The 18,920-nt window shown below is 36.9% G+C and overlaps 1 protein-coding gene across 2 annotated transcripts; it reads left to right on the forward strand.

Moving 5' to 3' along the window:
* The first annotated feature begins 2,716 nt into the window (after window positions 1-2,716).
* LOC103703168 (uncharacterized) lies at window positions 2,717-18,589 on the forward strand. 2 transcript variants are annotated; one of them, XM_088710066.2, is made up of 8 exons: window positions 2,717-2,853; window positions 2,994-3,494; window positions 6,033-6,111; window positions 7,409-7,563; window positions 13,033-13,156; window positions 13,253-13,438; window positions 16,435-16,506; window positions 17,488-18,589. In XM_088710066.2, the coding sequence occupies exons 2-8, from the start codon at window positions 3,052-3,054 to the stop codon at window positions 18,301-18,303; spliced, it is 1,875 nt and encodes a 624-aa protein (XP_088566192.2). In that variant the 5' UTR covers window positions 2,717-2,853; window positions 2,994-3,051; the 3' UTR covers window positions 18,304-18,589. The 2 variants fall into 2 exon arrangements, with proteins under 2 accessions (XP_088566192.2, XP_008784148.4); XM_008785926.6 differs by having other exon boundaries at window positions 2,749-3,494.
* Window positions 18,590-18,920: the final 331 nt, after the last annotated feature.

Below are 18,920 nucleotides of genomic sequence, written 5' to 3' on the forward strand. Positions count from 1 at the left end.
TCACACTGGGTGGTGACGGTAAGCAAGCGGGATCTTCCAAGAAGAAGAGAAATGGCGCCTCCAATGGTCCAGCCGCTTGTTCCGTGAGTTTTTTATAAAGAAGAAAGACTAGGAGGCCTATTTCACCAAACAAACCGGAGAACAAAGCACACTTCTTCTCCTCCTCTCTCTCGTCTAACATTTCTGGTAACGATCTTTTCTTCCTCCACTTTTATTGGATCAAGACAGTGCATTTTTTACGATTTGATGTTGGTTTTTAGACTCTTAAAGCTTAAAGTCTCTCATTTTTCTTTTTTTAATTATCATTTTAAAGATCAAGAATTCTTGCTGCAATATTGTCCTATAAATCTTCTAAAGGATCGCCCATTTCTCCACGAACTATTTAGGCTTTTTCTTAAAAAAATATTAATGTTTTCGCTGAAAAGATCGTGCATGGGCTCCATCCGTAGTTTAATTCCTTTGGTTGGAGGATTTTTTTTTTTAAAGCAAGAGTTGATAAATTATTCTAAGCGGATCATTTCTAAGCTTAGATAATATTTCATGGATGGGTATTTTATATACCACCTTTTTTTTTCTTTTTTTTTTTGGTGGTTATATACCACCCTTTGAATTTGATTCACTATATTAATTTTTGATTAATTATATTCAAACTTCAGTCCAAAATGCCTTACGAAGATGAGAGATATCAATCATAGTAGTTTCTAGTAACTGCAGCATTGCTTGACAACTCAATCGCCTCTTGCTAAATGATTGCCACGCCATATTGAAAAAAAATAGTGACTCTAAACTCATATAAGTATTCTAGGCAACATTTGGCATCATTGGCAAAAAAAAATTTAAAAAATAAAAAAAAATATTTTTATTTTTTATTTGTTTTTTTACAACAAAAGTCGACTACTAGAGAGATTGAAGGGAAATATGGCTGGCAACATGGTTGGAGATGAGGAAGAGCCCAACATCAGCGAAGAAATAGTCGAAAGAATGGTAAAAAAAAAGAGAGTGGGGATGGGGCCGGCAACACAGGTGAATATAAGAGATAGCTCAGCGTCGGGTGGAGAGATAGCCAACGAGGCCTGAGAAGCTGATGGGGCTGAGGAAGAGATCGAGCAGAAAAAAAGAAGTCGCGAGAAGAAGGGTGAAAACCCATTAAAAAAAATAAAAGTTGAAATTTTTACTTTCATATTTTCCATAAATAATAAAAGTTGTTTAAATAAATAAAAATATAGCAATCTAACATATTTTTTACATCAGATTCCATGTTTCTATTTTTTTTAAAAATAAAATAGAGAAGAATATTAAATAAGGCTTGTCGCTTTTTCTTTGACTACTTGAAAATTGCCTGCCTTCTCTATCCTTTTTGAACTTCAAACTTGAAAAAAAAATGAATAAGTCTAAAAAAATTCGACAAAAAATTGATCAAGAGTAGTCTAGACAAAATTGGAACATTTTCAAGCCAAACACAATTTTAGTTCTTATTAAACTAGAATGGCAAAGACAAAGTCAATTACTAAGGATTTGCGGGGCGTGGACATTATATACAAATCGAGTTTCAAACCCTTATTCAAAGCGCAGTATTTATGATAACTTAGAAAAATCACTCAATGAGGTCTTCCACCACATAATTCACAACGCAAATATAAAAGGAGCAATAAGAATACAACACACTGCTTGAGTGATTTTTTGAATTACATCTTTGAATCCCTGAAATATTTTTGTTATTCAAAAGAGGACCATATCGACTAATAGTTAATGGTCTTTTTTTTAATACATAGAATGCAATGATCGATATCTTTTATCTTACGATGCTAGACATTTATTCTCTCACTTACAAGCAACCTTGTTATCGTTTTAAACCAACAATTAAAATGATCGTCTTATACTATCAAAACAATTGTTTCGATGATTTCAGACCCTCCACTACATTATATATTTTAAAGTAATGGAAAACTATAACAAGCTATTTAGTATTACAATAGACCATTATAAAAAAAATAACGGTTATTATTTGCATCTGCATTGCTCCTCTAAATAAAATAGCATTTTTATAGAGAGAAAAATAGGGCCCCTACCATCTAAAAACTCTAAGTAGACTAACAATTTTTAAACTTTACTTTTTTTCAAACACATTTCTACACTATTTGAAAAAATATTAGTTTAATATTAAATAAACAATGATTTGAAAAATAATGTTTTTTTTTCTATTATTGCATATAATTTTCATTACAACAATGTTATAACAATTATATGTTTTATACAAAATTACTCCAATTAAAATATTCATCATTTTCCATGCCTAAGTGGCACCCTTGTTTGAGCAATGAGTATGACAGCATGACACAATGCAATTACCAACTGAGCCCAGAAACCCACATGACATGTGGGGATTGGTGCCACTGAGAGGGCGCCACATCAGATTGGACAAGTTTGGTGATGGATCTGCGTTCTTTAACATCATTCCCCGACTTATTCCTGACAGAGCAAGTAGTTAATGTTATACTCCCGGAGGCATCCAAGTGTTAGCTGTACGTTCTGACCGGCTCCACTTGAAAGAAACCCCATCACCTTGCCTCGTTACGGACAAACTACCCTCATCAAACGGCCATGTTCCGCTTACTTACAAGTAATCAATCAGATGGACGGCTGGGGATGGTTGTAATCAACACAAAGTTTTAGTGCGTTTAGGGGTATTTTAGTAAATCTGTTCAACCGAGTGTGAGGGAAAAAGGCTCCCCCGTAAGTGGCGCACCCTTGGCGGTAATTAACTCCCCGATACTCTCTCGCCTCCTCCTCCGCCTCCCGTCGCCCGTCCAGTCTCCGCCTCAACGAACCCTCGCCGCCTAATTCCCTCCTCCCGTAGGTTCCCAGTCTCGATCCCAATACCAACCCCTTTTCGAATCAAATTCCATGATAGATACAGTCCGATCGATACGAGGATTGATCTCCTTCTGGTTCGGTCTCTCGAGGCGTTCTAATTCGATCCATCGGAACCCTAGATTTCGGTTCCCTAGGGTCCGGTTGTGATTCTGTGGATTGTAGGTGGTATCGTTTCCCATGGCGGATCGCGAGGATGAGGAGCTTCAGATGGCACTGCGGATGAGCCTCCAGAGCTCGCCGCCGGAGGCGAAGCGAAGCAAACCGAGGGAGAGCCCGGAGGAGTCGGTGGAGGCTCGGAACCGGAGGTTGCAGAGGGAGCTGCTGGCGTCGGCGGCAGAGAAACGGATCAGGGCTATGGAGAACAAGAGCGTTAGCCCTGCGCGACCGGTGGGCGCGAGGGAAGAGGCGGTGGACAAGATCGCTGCGGCGGCCGCGGGGCCCGCGGTGCCGAAAGCCGAGGTGGGGGGTCCGCTGGGGGGGAAGGTGGAGGAGGTAGAGCGCACGGGTTTGGATTCTGGGGAGGAGCTGTCGCCCTCGGACGCTGACCAGCTGTTTCTGATGGTATTTGGGAGTGGCGTGTCGAGGGATGTGCTGGTACAGTGGAGCAATCAGGGTATCAGGCGAGTCTAACTGGTCTATCTGTCAAAATTTACTCTCTTTTTTTCATTTTTTTATTAATTTTCAGTCATTTTTCCAGTCTTTCGTTTCTCTCTGCTAAAAGATTTTTTCATGTTTTATTATCTTTTAGTATGGGCATGGAAATTCAGTATATAATTTCACCACTTTTTTTTAAAAAAAAAATAAAGAATGCAAATTTGTCTTGACTCTTTGATCTCTAAGTAATTTTCCGTGAACCAGGAAATAATATATGAAAGTTTTCTTTTTCATTTTTATTTTCGTCGGTCATTGGTGTTAAAGGAAAACCCAGAGGGACATCATCTACACCATGAACACTTCAGAGTTATACTATTTATAATGTCACTGGGTTCACATTCTGTTGGAAGGCTTTCAAGCGAAAAAAAGAAAATGGTGATGGATGACCTTAGCTTCTGCTGTCTTCATATTATGAGAAATTATTAAATTAAAATTTGATAGTCATGGATGATTTTAATCGAATTTATCATGTCCTGATAAGAACTTATGATGCACTTCTGATGGACTATGCTAGTACTTACAATGAATTCTGAACAGCTTAACTCAGTACGAATACTGGTTTTCAAACTCCAGTCCTTGAACTAATTGATACTCCAGTCCATCTCCTGCTCCTCATTGCATCATCAAATGTGATTAGGATGCTTGGCTCTTTTTGGATAGTCTAGCTCCCATAGGGTGTCAGAGATGAGGGAACTTGGATGTATTGCAAACCTCGAACTAAGCAAAAAGGTCTGTGCATCTGAGCACTGGAGAGAGTACAAAGTCAGTTCAGTAGAATAACGTTGCCATGTCATTTAGTGTATATGAAGATAGGATTATAGGAGACGTTTGGAAAACATTTTTTTAGTGGAGAGTTAACAGCTGTCAAAAATATTATGGTTGATTTGGAGAGGACATATCTTTTTATAGTGATCCTGTGTCCTGTCGGATACAAAGTTTGGATAATGTTGAAGGAAATTATGAGGTCATAGGAATAGACTTTGATATCTTACTGAATAATCAATGTGGGGTGTTTCTCCATCAGTGGTGCACCATATTTGATTTTGATTTAAGAGAGAATGGGACGATTTGGAGATTTGTGTGCTTTGTGTCTCACAACTGGGTCTGATAATTGTTGTATAAAGTCATGATGGATGAAATCATGAAGGTTGTCCATTAGGCTTTTAGGCTTTGGATAGAATCTAAAGTTAAGTCACCACTGTGCCATCTACTACCAGTGATTTCCCCTTTTTTTAATGCACATTGCCATATGGATACTTTCTAGCACAAAATGGTATGGATTTCAATGCTGGCAATGGAAGATCCTTTTGCTAAACATTAACCTTAAATATGCTCCATCCATAAAGCTTTTGCCTAAAAGTCAATCTAGTATTCATAGTGTTCATAACTAAAAAAATGTGTTACATCAAAATCATTTACTTGAAAAATTGAGCTATACTTATATGGCATTGATTCATATTCAAAGTTGAAGCTTGCAACATGGAACTCAAGATTCAAATTATAAGATTCTCATTTGAACTCTGGAATTTCAACATGATTAAGATAATTTGAGCCATATTGTAAGATTCAGATTTCTTAGTACAACTTTTAAGGGATTCTTGGCCTAATCGTTGTTGATTTTGGTAGTTGACTTGCTTGTGCTAAGGCAATGTTGGAAGCGAGGTTTGAAAACCACTGAATAGGACGACACAAGCAATAACACACCATTCCAATAGAAAACCAGTACCGGTACATAGTGCATCGGTATGGGTTGTAGCCTATACCATGTGTTTGTACCCAGTATCATACCGGTTCTCCAAAAAGTGGTACGCCCTCCAATACCGGGTTTTAAAACATTGGTTGGAAGTATTGACTTTAGGGGTTTGTTGATTTGTCACCAAAGTACTTGCTTCTCATTTAATATTGTGATGGGATTATATTATCACGTTCTAATTGAGTGAATTGTGGATTCTTTGGGGGCTTGGATCGTTGATTCTCGTTGTGCTTTGAACTTGATTAGAAGTCTTTAAATGGTTTCTTTCTTTCTGAAAGCAATGTTTACAATGAGTAGGCATTTGTGTTGATTTTTGGTAGAAGCAGGAAGTAACCATTCTTATGCTTATTACTTTTACTCTTCTAATTCAAATGTCCCATCCATGGTGTTGTACCATCAACGAGTCCTCTGCCTTTAATTACAGCTCTATGACCCAGGTCACACCTATCGTGACCTATCTTAGCAGGGTTAGTGTTTACCTGGGTCTGTTGGTATGACATCATACTAACAAATATCATTACCAACCAAGCTATAAAGCCATTTGTTATTAGAAGCACTGGATTTTTGCTTTTTGATCTGTAACCTGTCTAATAGTTTATTATTCAACCTTTTTCTAATTGCTTTAGAACTTCCAAATATTTTTTAATAATCCTTAAATAAACAAGTTATGAGAATTTATTGCATAGTACTAATGAACTCCTGACTTATATTTCCTTTATTTTGCTGATTTTCTGTGAACTAATGCTTGTAGGTTTAGCTCCGATCCCGAAACATGCATAGGTCTGGTCCAGCATGAGGGAGGTCCTTGTGGTGTCTTGGCAACCTTACAGGTAGTACTCTCTTTGCTTGTTGTTATACATGTGACGCTCGATTTCTGCTTCGCAATGACATTTTATTGCCCAACCTTATTGCATTTTGTCTATATCTTATGATTATTTTGTCTTTCAATAATTTTGTATTCCCTTATTTATTTGCCCTTGGATTGCTTAATCTTTGAGTTTTCTTTCCTGTGAATTTGCAAAAGATGGCATACCCTGAATTTATAAGACGTTATGCTTGGAAAAAGTCAAAATTCTTTAGTTCAAATTCATTTGTTACCGGTACAAGGACACCTATATCTTGCTTAGTAACTTACTAGATGACCATATGGTTGGGTAATGCTTGCTTTTACAGTTTGTAGGTTCCATAGTGTATGTTAGTGCAAAACTTATTTAGTTCCTTTCTTACTTGTGTTCCCCTGTCCCTTGTTTTATACTGATTTAGATAAAGATAACTATCTCTGTGATCATTTTTGCATTTATTGAAATTTTCTCTTATCCACATTTTTTACCTTTTTGAATGTTCTGCATAATTCCCTTGTCTTTCTTGCTAAGAGAACATGTTGATCTGCCTTTATGTTATGGATTTCATGCTGTTTCGATCCTCTTTCCGACCTTTATGCTATGGAGTTGTTCTTAGATAACAATAACTGATATATGTCTATGAAACTTTAGCAGTATACTGCCTCCATTACCAACTGGCTTTTGAGTTGCTTCATAGCCTTTTGTTTTAGTTTCCAATGCTTATTATGCCTATATCTTTTCCTGGAAATGTTTGCAAGTTTTCTAGAAGGTGTTGCCCAGTTAAGTACTGTTGTCATTTTATGTTTCCTTCTCGTTACCATTTGTTCTTTTACCTTTCACTGGACTAGCTCAGGCATGTGCAGGCATGTGTGATCAAATGGTAAGGTGGCCTTGTATGAAGCCCACAAAAAGGGTATTTGGGAACAAGGGAAAAAAAGGACTATCACTGTTCCAGATTTGCATAACAATTCAGTTTATATAAAGATGTGGCTGGCAAGCAGATGTTCCAATTGGCAACAATTTGCTGCAATTGGTTGTTGTGATGCAATCTCACCAAAATTTTATAAAGTTTTGTATGCATTTTAGTGGATTACGTGCTCATAGCATCTTAACTTTCAAATGTTGCTATTTGTAAGTTCAATGTAGAACATTGTGTAGCAGCGACTAGGGATGTGCTGAACTATTATTCTGTATAATGACCCTTTTAGATATGCCTACTGGCTTTAAGCATTCTTTTCCTTTCCTAAGGTCCTTTCTTACATTAATTTTTCTCTTTGTCCTGCAGGCCTATGTCCTCAAATATCTTTTATTTTTTCCAGATGATTTGGGTAAACTTGAAGCCAATAGTCCACTGTATAGTTTAGGTCAAAGGAGATTTTATCAAAGTTCATTTGCGGCAACTGATAATTTTGCATCTATAACTGATGATAGAAAGGAAAGGTGATTACTCTGCCCATAACAACTCTTATCTGACTGTAACCATATCTCCTTTGATTTTTAAGGATTGTAGTCATGCTTATTAAAGAACAAGTTGTTGCTAATTTGTTATTATATTCTTCTTTGAACTTGTTATTGTTTCCTCTTTAGGGCTTTTTTTTGTCTTTACGGATTCTATAGACCCATCAATTTGTTTTGTATGTATCATATAATGTCTCTGTTGGAAGTGATAATTTCCTTTTACATGAATATCAACGCTGATTCTGAGAAAAACAAATTTATTTTCTCAGCCCGTCACTATTAAATTCAAAAAGCTGCAGGTTGTGAAAGATATTTTTTGACTTGAAATAATTGCAACAACATTCTCTATCATACTTGTAATGAGTTATCCGTTATGCTTTGCCTTTTGGATTCATGACAAAGAAATGAGAATACTGAAATTTTATCAAGATAGTTTCATTCTATTTTCGATAGTGTTATTTGACCTAACTGAAAACATGATGAACATGCATGGTTGATAGTTGTAATGCAAAAAATGGTGAAAGAATACAAATAGGAGTGGTCTGTCTCACTGCTGCTTAGCTGTGATTTGGTCAAGGAGGGGACTACTAGGAAGAAAAGAATGATGGAACCACTAAGTGAGAAAGGAAGGTGTGTTTACATAGGAAAAAAAAGAAAGAGTAATGTACTAAAAAAAGGGAAGGAGAGAGCAATTGATGGTGGAAAACGAAATGAGATATGTATCTGCGAGGAGGTAGTGTGAGGAAAAAAGGGAAAGCAAAAATGGAAGGGAGACACATGAAGTTAATGAGAAATTTTCTTCGAAATAAAACTATGATTTCTTGATCTCATTTATTTTCTAAGCAAATTACATATTGGTATAGTTTTGACACTTAATGGTTACTTGGATGTTCTGAACTAAAGTTTTCAGTCTTAATACCAGATCCTGTATTTGTAGCTTATTGATATGGGTCAGGATAGTATGACACACTCCCATATCGACACATGGTATGCTGCTAGTGGCGAGACAGTAGATATACCATATTGTTAATACAATATTATTTTCAGTCCACCGGTATCTTATTGGGTCATTACAGTATGTCAGGTACTTGGTTGTATCGGTTCATACAGAAAACCTTGTTCCAGTCTTTGTTATGCCACTTGTCTTTTGGACTTGTCGATATCACCTAGCCCAAATTGCTCCTTAACTGTCATCAAATCTAGTCTGCTTTTCAAATAAAAGCATTGCACTTATATGACATTTCTAACCCATAAACCATATAAAACCTTGAGGTGGTGACTAATTACAAAGTTTTTTTTTTTAAAAAAAAAACTCCTTAAAGTGGATCACCTTCAAATACAAGTGGAAAACTTTTTATTCTATTGTAAAATAATAAAATGATAAAAGCAACCGAATGGTGCTTAGCCTAGCGGTGAGTAACCTCCTTTTTTTAAAGGTTTTCACTTTTCAGTATGCTGCTTCATGAACTAGTGCTTGTGTTGCAAAAAGAGATTGAAATATTGCATGCTACTGGTTTGCTAGCACGACACTAGCATGGTAAATACCATTTTGCTCCATGTTATTCCATGTGAGAATTAGGTGGCCTGGCACAGACAGGCACGATGGTATACCAAGTGCTAGCATGCAGCCGGTGTTGGTAATGCATTGGCATAAAACTTACTCTACCATGCCATGCCATGCTGCTAGCACTTAAATCCATTGGTGCAGGTGCCTATGTTCAGATGCTTCATTGTCAAGTAGATAATGTCATATCCACCTAAGTGGCATAGTGTAAGTTAGAGCACTAACATGAAATGAATGTGGTAGAAACTCATTGAACGATGAGATGGTTGGCCTTTGTGGTTTGCTGCAGTCCTATATGAGCTGTCATGGCATGTCTTGCTTGAATTTTTATTCTTAACTAATTGCTTGGCACGTTGAATAAACATGACCATGGTTGGGTCTATTTTTTTGTAAGCGTAACATGGTTTCAATTCAAGTGTCAGGTGTGCTGGGCCAGTATCGATGCCAAGCATAGGTTGGCACGACATATCCTGAACTCTTTTTCATATATTTTAATTAAAAGGGTTTTGAAGCTTTTTTCCTACAATGTGGAACAAGCATGCTGACATACCATGCTGAAGGGTGACCGGCATGCTTATTGGCACTGATACTTAAACCTTGAAGCCCAAGAGGCACTTCCTCCCCATAAAAGAAAAAGGAATAAAAAAATATCAAAAGAAAATTTTAATTTTGAAAGATTTATGCTCCAAAAATAATGATTTTGGGTATTTGAATAGGTATATCTATTATTTTTTATCCTCGAAATGCCAATACATTTCCTAGTTAAACTTTAGTTAAACTATGACACATCCTAATTATGCCCCACGTGAACTTCCCATTTGGCAAATTTTCCTTAGATTCTTATGTTTATTTCCGTTGCTCTTTGATCTTCCTGTATGCCTCTCTATCTGCTTGTAAAGGGTCTCTTATTGAGCATATCTTTCTCAATGCACATTGACCTTTCAATCTGGAGTTTAATTAAAACTCTTAAGAACCTGCTTTAGCATTTTGAATATCTCTTTAATCATATTCAAATCTCCTTCACAAATAAAAAATCTTAAATCCCTATTTATAATTCTAGCGAAGACTTTATAGTTTTAGAAATAATCACACTGTACCCTTTCCTTGTCCTGCACTATCTTCCTTTGTCTACAATCTCTTTTTCAGGACTCCTCTCATTCTAGTTGAAGTTTCTGTTTAATATTCAATTAATTCTAGCGTTGTTTTACTTTCTGCAACACCTATGACACCATGATTGACTTTCCATTTAATACTCTATTACAATATTACGTCTATGACAGCCTGCAATGGGTTACCACTTAGACTCATATTAAAAATCTTATGAACAATTTAATACCTTCCCATCATATTGTATTTCTAGATAAATTGAGGACTATTAAATACCATAGGCAAATCTTAGTAAAAATATGTTCTCTCATGGTTTATATATGTCAACTTAATCAGTAATACTTTTATTGGTACCTCTCTGTTTTTTTATAGTTATACCGGACATGGTAGATTTTGCTTTTTTGCTTCTATCCAGCTCTCATTCAGATGGATCCTTGCTGTTATCCTTTCTACATCTCTCACACCTTGATTTCTGCTCCTTTCTAGAACCATCCATCATTAATCCTTACTTATAGTTTAGCTATATCTTTCTTATTTACTTTTTTATATCAGTATATGTGATGGGATACAATCAGGTTGACATCTGGATGTAGAGATCTGCTTAGTCTTCTCAACAAAGTTTTGCTCCATGGCCAACCTAATTTTGATAGGAGAAGGCTTGGATGATGGTCATAGTGATGATGATCGCTAATTGACTATACTTCCCTATTTATATTTCCTCGCAAACTTGGGAAGTCTGTAACTACATAAAAGGATTAATTTTGGCAAGTTTCTACTGGCAATAAAATTTGTTTCGCATTTAATGCATGAAGAGGTTGGTGGTATTTATTGAATATATTTCGCTTTACATCATTCATACACTATGTTTCTTTTTAGGTCTGCTCGGATCTTACTTTTGCTGCCGCTATCAAATATGACAGCACAACTATGTTTTCTTATTAGTTTACCTGTTTAATGACTGATCTTTTGTATTCTTTCTTTTTTTTGGCACTGTTCTAAATTAAAGTTCATGTTGGTAATGTTTTGTTTACTTGTTATGCATTCTAAACTGCCATGGATCTCTCTTAATTTTTCATGACCATTCCATTTATCCGTTTCAATTATTTTTATTGCACTTATTTTTGGCATTGAATTCTGTTTTAATGATATATTTATGCATTTCCTCACACAACAACTAGCAGTTGTGTTTCTTTTACACAAAAAACCAAATAAAATTTTAAAATTACACATAGAATAACTAAAACTGTCTTCAAAAGTTAGGATATCCAACTCTCTCCTTTTTAGAAATTCTACATATTTAAAAACATTTAAGTAATTGCCAGGAGGTTTGTCAATTTTTTCTTACTTAAACTACTGATTATGTATAATTAACATTCTTTTCTTTTATGCAATACTTCTAATTTTTGTTATGGTACACTAGATAATGGGCACATGTGGATTAACTGTATTATCTCAAATTGATAAACAAGAATTTATTTTTTATATAACATGATCTAAATCTTAGATTTTTCTCCTATGTGCTTTGGATGAGCCAGATTATTAGCCTTTATTATAATTCTATATAAATTAATGGTGGCCAGGTCTTGCCCTATGTCTAGGCATGATAAATCTTTCTCTGAGAGTTTTAGCACTTGAATTTTCCAAAAGATGCAACAAAATTTGACTGAAAAAAAGCAAATAGAAATTTGAGGCCTTCACATTCTTTCTTTTGATGTAAATAAGGAAGAAAGGGTGTATGGGAGAAAGAATGGAAGAAAACTTGCATTTGTTGTCATTAGTGATCCCAGTGAAGATGATGGTGCTGACCTAATATACCACTGGTGTTGTAGTGTCAGTCATCTCTCCTTGGAATTCATGCATCTTTGCCACTAGTTGCTTGTTAGTGGTGCTGCTGCCACCTGCATACATAGTTGTTGCTGATGCTTTTAAGTAGTCGTTCCATTTCTTGTTGCAATTATTCTTCTTGCATGGACTTGTGCACATGTCTCTGTTAGATCCTTCCAATGTCTAAAAATTTGTTCTCATGGACTTCTATCCAAGTTTCATACCATCTATGTTTAAGTGCTGCCTACTGGTGCTTAAGAATAATATGATGAATCTGGGTAAAATAGGGCAAGATAGCTCATTTACAGATGGAAAGTCCAAACTAATAAGACAGTGCTTCCATCCAAATTGATACAACTGTCAGTTTCAAAAGATTCTCTTTATTTTTCAGGTGAAAATGGAAGAAACACTGAAGTAACCTTTCCTTAAATAGAAAGGTTGCGAACTTGGGGTTTACGTGCAATAAAGGGACTAATACCCTCCCATACCCCTGTGAGAAGTTCTTTTACATTGTATACATTCATTTGACAATGGTTGAAAGGGAGAAACAGTGATAGGCAGCGGAGTGTGTAGGTTGGCGGGATTTACCAATTGTTGGTTATTGAGCTGGCTTCTGGTGCTGAGTATGCCCAGGTTTCCTTCTAATGCACTCAATGTATTAGTTCAATTGTTGTGCTAGTTATATGTCAGAATGTGAGTTATATGTCAATGTATAGTCACATGAAATGTGGAAGCAGCCATGGTGGAGCTTACTCTAGATTTTGTATTCTTTTTAAAATTCATCTAGAATTTAAGCTTTTCTGCCCAGATCGGTAGGAGTTTACTTATTTATTTATTTTTTTGTTTATCATTGTGGGCTACCTTTTGATGTCTCCAGTTGGATAGTTTTGCTGGCTTTTATAGTTAATATCATATGTTTTTGTGTATGAAATGCTGACCACAAGTGTGTTTTTCAGAGCATTGGTTCACAGTATGGTTGAAATATTATTTTTATGTGGGAGTGAAAAAAGAGCTGTGATTGCAACCCTAGGAGTTTTAAGCCACCATGCAGATGATGGATCTAAAGTTGATCAGAATGAGGTGATAATGATCGTTAAATTTCTGGCAGTCAGTTTCAGCTTACTCACTTGGGGCTGTTTCAGTTTTACTAACGCTGTTGATGCAATATTTAAACAGATGGTATCTAAAGCCTTAGATGGCCTATCAATTGAGTCAGCTTTAGATTTGCAGAAAGTTCTAAGGGTCAATGCATATGATTCACGGACAGCTGCTTTTCATCATCTTATTGCGACACTTCCTGTATTTCGAAGTCGTATGGGGGCAATACTATTCCTTATATCTGCTCTACTTTCACGAGGACTGGTATGTGCAGCAGTCTACTTATTTTCATTTATAATACTAGATTATGAATTTAGTGCCCCTGCTTTTCCTTGTCTTAAGAAACATGTTGCTTAACTTTATTTCTTGGACTAGTATATTTGGCATTTCTAAGACTTATTTTATTGACGAAATTACTAACTAAATCTTGCAATTGCAATTTTCATTCTGGGAATTAATTCAAATGTATATAATGCACCCGTTTACAGTATATGCATGGAATAGATGAGTGCCTCTAGGGGAAAACCCTATTTTTGAATTATACAATAATATTTCATCTTGAAGATGATAATTAAGTTTGCAATATATAATAAATCCACTAACAGGAAAAAGAAAGTGTTAGAGAGGTAGCATGGTAACAATAGTACGAGTAGTGGATATAAAAACATCGAATCACAGGATGACTTCAGGTGTTGCTTGTGTATGAGTGGTCATGAGTGAATGATTGCAAATATTAAGTGACACCCGATTGACTGATGTGGAGATTGTAATAGCATGATGCTGGTGATTAGGGACAAAAGGCAAGCTGACATGGTACAGTAGAAGCTTTTTTTATTTTTTGAGCAATAACATGGTATGAGAGGAACTTATTGCATAATGATCAGGTGACAAGGGAAATGATAGCGATGAGATGATTACTGTATAGAATTTTCAGTTAGTGGAGCCTTGGAAGGTTTGTTGATACAAACAGCCAATGAACTTTAAGATATGATGATCCCTCCAAGGCAGAACTTCTGGCAGCTTGTTACCTGATACTCCAAGTATGGTTCCTTGATGTGTGGGCCACTGGGACACTTTGAACACTTTATATCACTCCTTCACACTTCAGATTATTGAATCAAGGTGTCATCACCATTACATGTATACTTTTAACATGCCTACATTTAAGTTGTTTAACACAACTATGAGCAAATGTTTTATCAATTTCATAAATTCGCAGTGCAGTCACTCCAACTAAATATTCATCATATGCATATATACATACTTATTTACACACACATGTATAACATATAGATGTGTCCCATGCTGGATTTCATTAAGGCTTTTAATGTCATGTTTTTTTTTAGATGCTTGGGCACTTTTCTAACCTTGCCATATGTCCGAGTAGCATTGATTATGCATGATGTGAAAATTGGCAAATTTGAAATTTGAAGGGGGGTTCCACAGTAAACAAGATGGAAAAAGGCCAAAAACCTAGTGCATGCATGATGAGAGAACATATAGTGCTACTTGAGTCTCAAGGTAGTTTCTAAGCGAAGTGAAATGAGGCTCTCCAAATCATTGTCACAAATGAACAATATTAGCAATAACTTCAAAAACGGAGAGATGTAACAAGCAGCAGAGAGTGTAGCAGTGATGCCTGCTAGGGGACGGAACAGCAGAGATGCCTGCTAGGAGACCACATTTAGATTATCTACAATGCAACAACAAAAAAGATAGATATTAACCCAGGAATGCAAAAAGGGTTAAGATGTATTTGTAAATTCATCGAAGGAAAAATTTGGGGGGAGGGGGACTTTGTTCTTGAATGACCGTTGTAAAATGGTAGAAGGAATCAATTTAGCATGGAAGCAAAAGAGGGGATTGTCTATTATATAGAAGCAAAAGAACATGAATGTTTTTTTTTTTGGTCAGCACAAGAAATGGATTCATGTTAAAGTGTTGAAGTCAATCATAAAATAACAGAAGATGTCGATTTTGTAAAATTACAAGCTATGTCCTTGAAAAATTTATCAGCATTTGAGAATGGGAGAACAAACTAGTCATCAAGAAAGTGGTCAATGTTATTTTAAAAATCAGTAAATTATATTGTGGGGGGATAAGAGGATATGAACTTTTCTATAGGACAACAAGATAGGAGAGCCAAAAGAAGGACGTGCCAAGTAGGTAGGAAAAAAAACCCTAAAGAATACAGGCACTGAACAATTGGCATGCCCAAGAAAAAGAGAGCCAAAATCCATGGATAAAACGCGAAGGGCATAAATCCAACTAAAGTTAAAGCATGCCACTGAAATGCTTGGGAACAAATAGATGCTCAAAACTAGTCTCCTACATAATTTGGGTCAGATTTGGAAATACCAGGGGAATCTAAGGAATGAAGAAAGTTGGCTCAGAGTTGAAGGTTGAAGGGAAGTGAAACAATAGAGGTGGAATCAAATTGACTGATTTGAGTGGGGTCTGCTAGGAAGAGGAGAAGGAAGCACACCAAAACCTAGTTGGGGGTCTTTCACTCTTTAAAAAAAATGCTTAATAGGTAGGATCAACTATGACAAAAAAATCCTAGCCTTCATTTACTCAGCAAGCAGATCCGGGGTAAAACCTCTGAAATACCATTATCGGTGCTTTGAGAAGATGGATCTGTTATTTAGAATCTCCTCTACCATTTTTTTTGAATTCAGTGGAAGGGAGGCTGCATCATTCTCTCACTGTAAATTTTTTAACCTTGGGATTGTGATGACCATCTTTGAACTATATTCTTAGTGGCAATAGAATATTTTCCAATAGCTTTCACTTGTTCATTGTTTATTTACTAGAGATAATGATGTCAGGAAGATATTATTCTATATCCAGCAATTTAAGGGCCTTTCTAAGCCACTAATTCTAAATGTACTAAAAGCAAAACTCAGTTTTCAATGATATTATGTAATTTCATGATTAAAGTTACTCACTTTTGGAACGTGAGAAATTTGTGGAAAATAGAAGTGACCTGAGCATCATTAACATGTGTTTATAACAATTCACATATGCAAACTCGTTTTCTTATGGATATTTTTGGTCAAGCTAGCTGTACATTTTTCATCACTTACAGTAATAAATGGTTATTATCCTTGCCATAATATCTTTTCAAAAGCAACAATCCCAAAAATTCAGTTTATATATTGCTGATGCTTGCTAACTAGTAATTGATGAGTTTGAATTTGAAGAACCTGTTGTTTAAGGGTGGCTGTTGCTGAAGCTTTACTGACCTTATCACAATGTAGGAATCCATTCAAGCAGATAGGGATGATCCTAACCCACCGCTGGTCACGGCTCCATTCGGGCATGCCTCACAGGTATATCATGCAACTTGAATTTTTATTGTTGGACGCATTGTTCATCAACTTACTTTTTCTTTGGATAAAGAGTAAAGTTCATATTGTAGAAAGGGTTGGGGGGGGGGGGGGGGATCATGTGATGGTTCATAAGAATGCTTTGACTAGCAATGGATGTCCTCCTACTATCCTACTCTGAAGCATCAGGTTAAGTCCCATTTTATCTGTTTGTATGAATAAATATTGCTTATGGACAAGCATCCCTCATGCCAATGCTAAGCTCCTTTTGGACATTTCTGCCTTAATCTTAGTTACATTTGATGATTTTACTGTCAATCAGTGTTCCTTCAATATCTTCAGGTCCAAATTTGGTACAAGAGGAGAATGTTGTCATCTGTATCAAAATGGGGGCTGTATTATTGCGTGGCTTAAGTGGATAATTAATTCTGGTTTGAAGAGCCATCATTTGTCTTCCAAGCTAATAGAACTTTACGGGTTTCCTACACTCAGATATCTATTCCTAAAGTGCTTGTTTCTCTTCTACAATTTCCTATTCTTGGTATTTTAAGTCAACTCCTGGTCTTGCCTGTTGCTTTTTGCTTTCCTGTTCCGACTCTAAACCCTGAGGCTGCTCTAGGGCATCTCACATTTCAAAGTCATGATCTTGTTCTATTTTGTAATTCAGATTTTTTGATTTTGATGGTTGAGATTTTTCAGCAGGTATTTGGTTGGTAAAAGAAGTTCAAAATGGTAGTAAGATGATAAGAGCCAAAAATCCAGCTAATAACGTTTCAAAAGTTTTTGAGTGATAGATAGCTCTGGTATTCAGAGAAAAGGTTTGTACTATTGACATTCATCATGTGCAAGGGCAAGAAGTTAGTTTATATTGCTAAAAGGATTGCCCTAATAAAATAATATTTTAGTTATGCGCTTTGGTTGCAGAGCATTTCTACGATCTTATGGAAGACCTGTTTAATTGCTGACAAATCCTGTATTCCTCAGGAAATCGTGAATCTACTGCTCTGTGGACGGGCTGTCCCAAATGTATTTGATGGCAGAATGGATCTTGGTGGCGGCATGTTCCTCAAAGGCATACCCACAAACGTGGAGGTTGGGTTCCTTTCCCTCCTGGAATCTCTTAATTTCTGCAAGGTTGGTCAGTTTCTAAAATGCCCGAAGTGGCCAATATGGGTGGTGGGAAGTGAATCCCACTACACGGTTCTCTTTGCGCTCGACCCCTCGGTGCAAGAAGAAAACGAGCTGGAAGTACGGGCGTCGAAGATCAGGAGAGCATTCGATGCGCAGGACCAGAGTGGAGGGGGAGGTTTCATCAGTGTGGAAGGATTTCAGCAAGTTCTCACGGAGGCCAACATAACTCTGCCACGCGAAAAGCTTGAAAGCCTCTGCTGTACAGGATTTATTGTATGGAGCGAATTCTGGCAGGCCCTGCTGGATCTGGATAAAAGCATGGGAGGCTTTAAGGACTCATCTGGGTTAATGGGCAAGAAGCTTTTTGACATCTACCATTTCAATGGAATTGCCAAGTCGGTATTGAATGGGAATTCAGCAGCAGGAGGCGAGAATCCGCTGCAGAGACCAAGACTCTGTAAATTGAGCGTGTCGGTTCCTCCGAGGTGGACCCAGGAAGAGTTTCTGGCTGATATGGTGACTGCTTTAAGCAGCGATACCAGTGGGAAAGAGAGTGGAATCGTTGAGCTAAATCAGCCTTCTCAGCATGCACCACTGGTCGACTGCATTAGAACTCGGTGGGCCCGTGCCACTTGTTGCTGGGTTGGAGATGCTCCCAGTATTGTCTAGTAAGCAAGAGTCCGTGCAAACCCGTGAATGGGGTCCCATTGAGGTATGTTCTTCTTTTCCCCACAAACACCGGCGTATGGGGGCGGTACGTGAAGCTTGGAGGCCATATTAATGCAGGGCTGTTCCAGCTTGTGGCGATTACATTCGAACTGAAAGTGCCTGATTGTTGTAATGGCTTCTGTTTATTTGCTTATATTATGATGCACTGAAATGTCAGTTTTCTTGTCAAATCGTATACGTGATTTTGTGAAATCTCAAACTTCAATTGGAATGGAAGTTTAAGATATATCTTGAGTGATTGTTTCTTGCAGGTGCTTCTGAGCTGGAATCCTGTCGTGGCCAAAATGGAGCTCTGTAATTTTATAACCGCAACAGCAGCTCTTTAAAAACACCTGCAGAAGGTAAGAACCTAGTGAAAAGCCACCGGTCACAGTTTTGCGCTCTTTTCCCTGCAGCTAGCAATAAATCTGGAACAGCAAGCAGGTTAAAAAAAGATTGGAGATGCCCGAAATTTAGCCGAGTACAGCTCCAGTGACGTGGACAGAAAACATGTAATACCCCAGCATTTCTAAAATGATTTTACAAAGAATCCTAGCTTCCTAAATCCTACTAGAACA

Source organism: Phoenix dactylifera, chromosome 13 (genome assembly GCF_051530095.1).
Source record: "Phoenix dactylifera cultivar Ajwa chromosome 13, Ajwa_hap1_PhDact_Kaust_v1.1, whole genome shotgun sequence".
Classification (NCBI taxonomy): domain Eukaryota; kingdom Viridiplantae; phylum Streptophyta; class Magnoliopsida; order Arecales; family Arecaceae; genus Phoenix; species Phoenix dactylifera.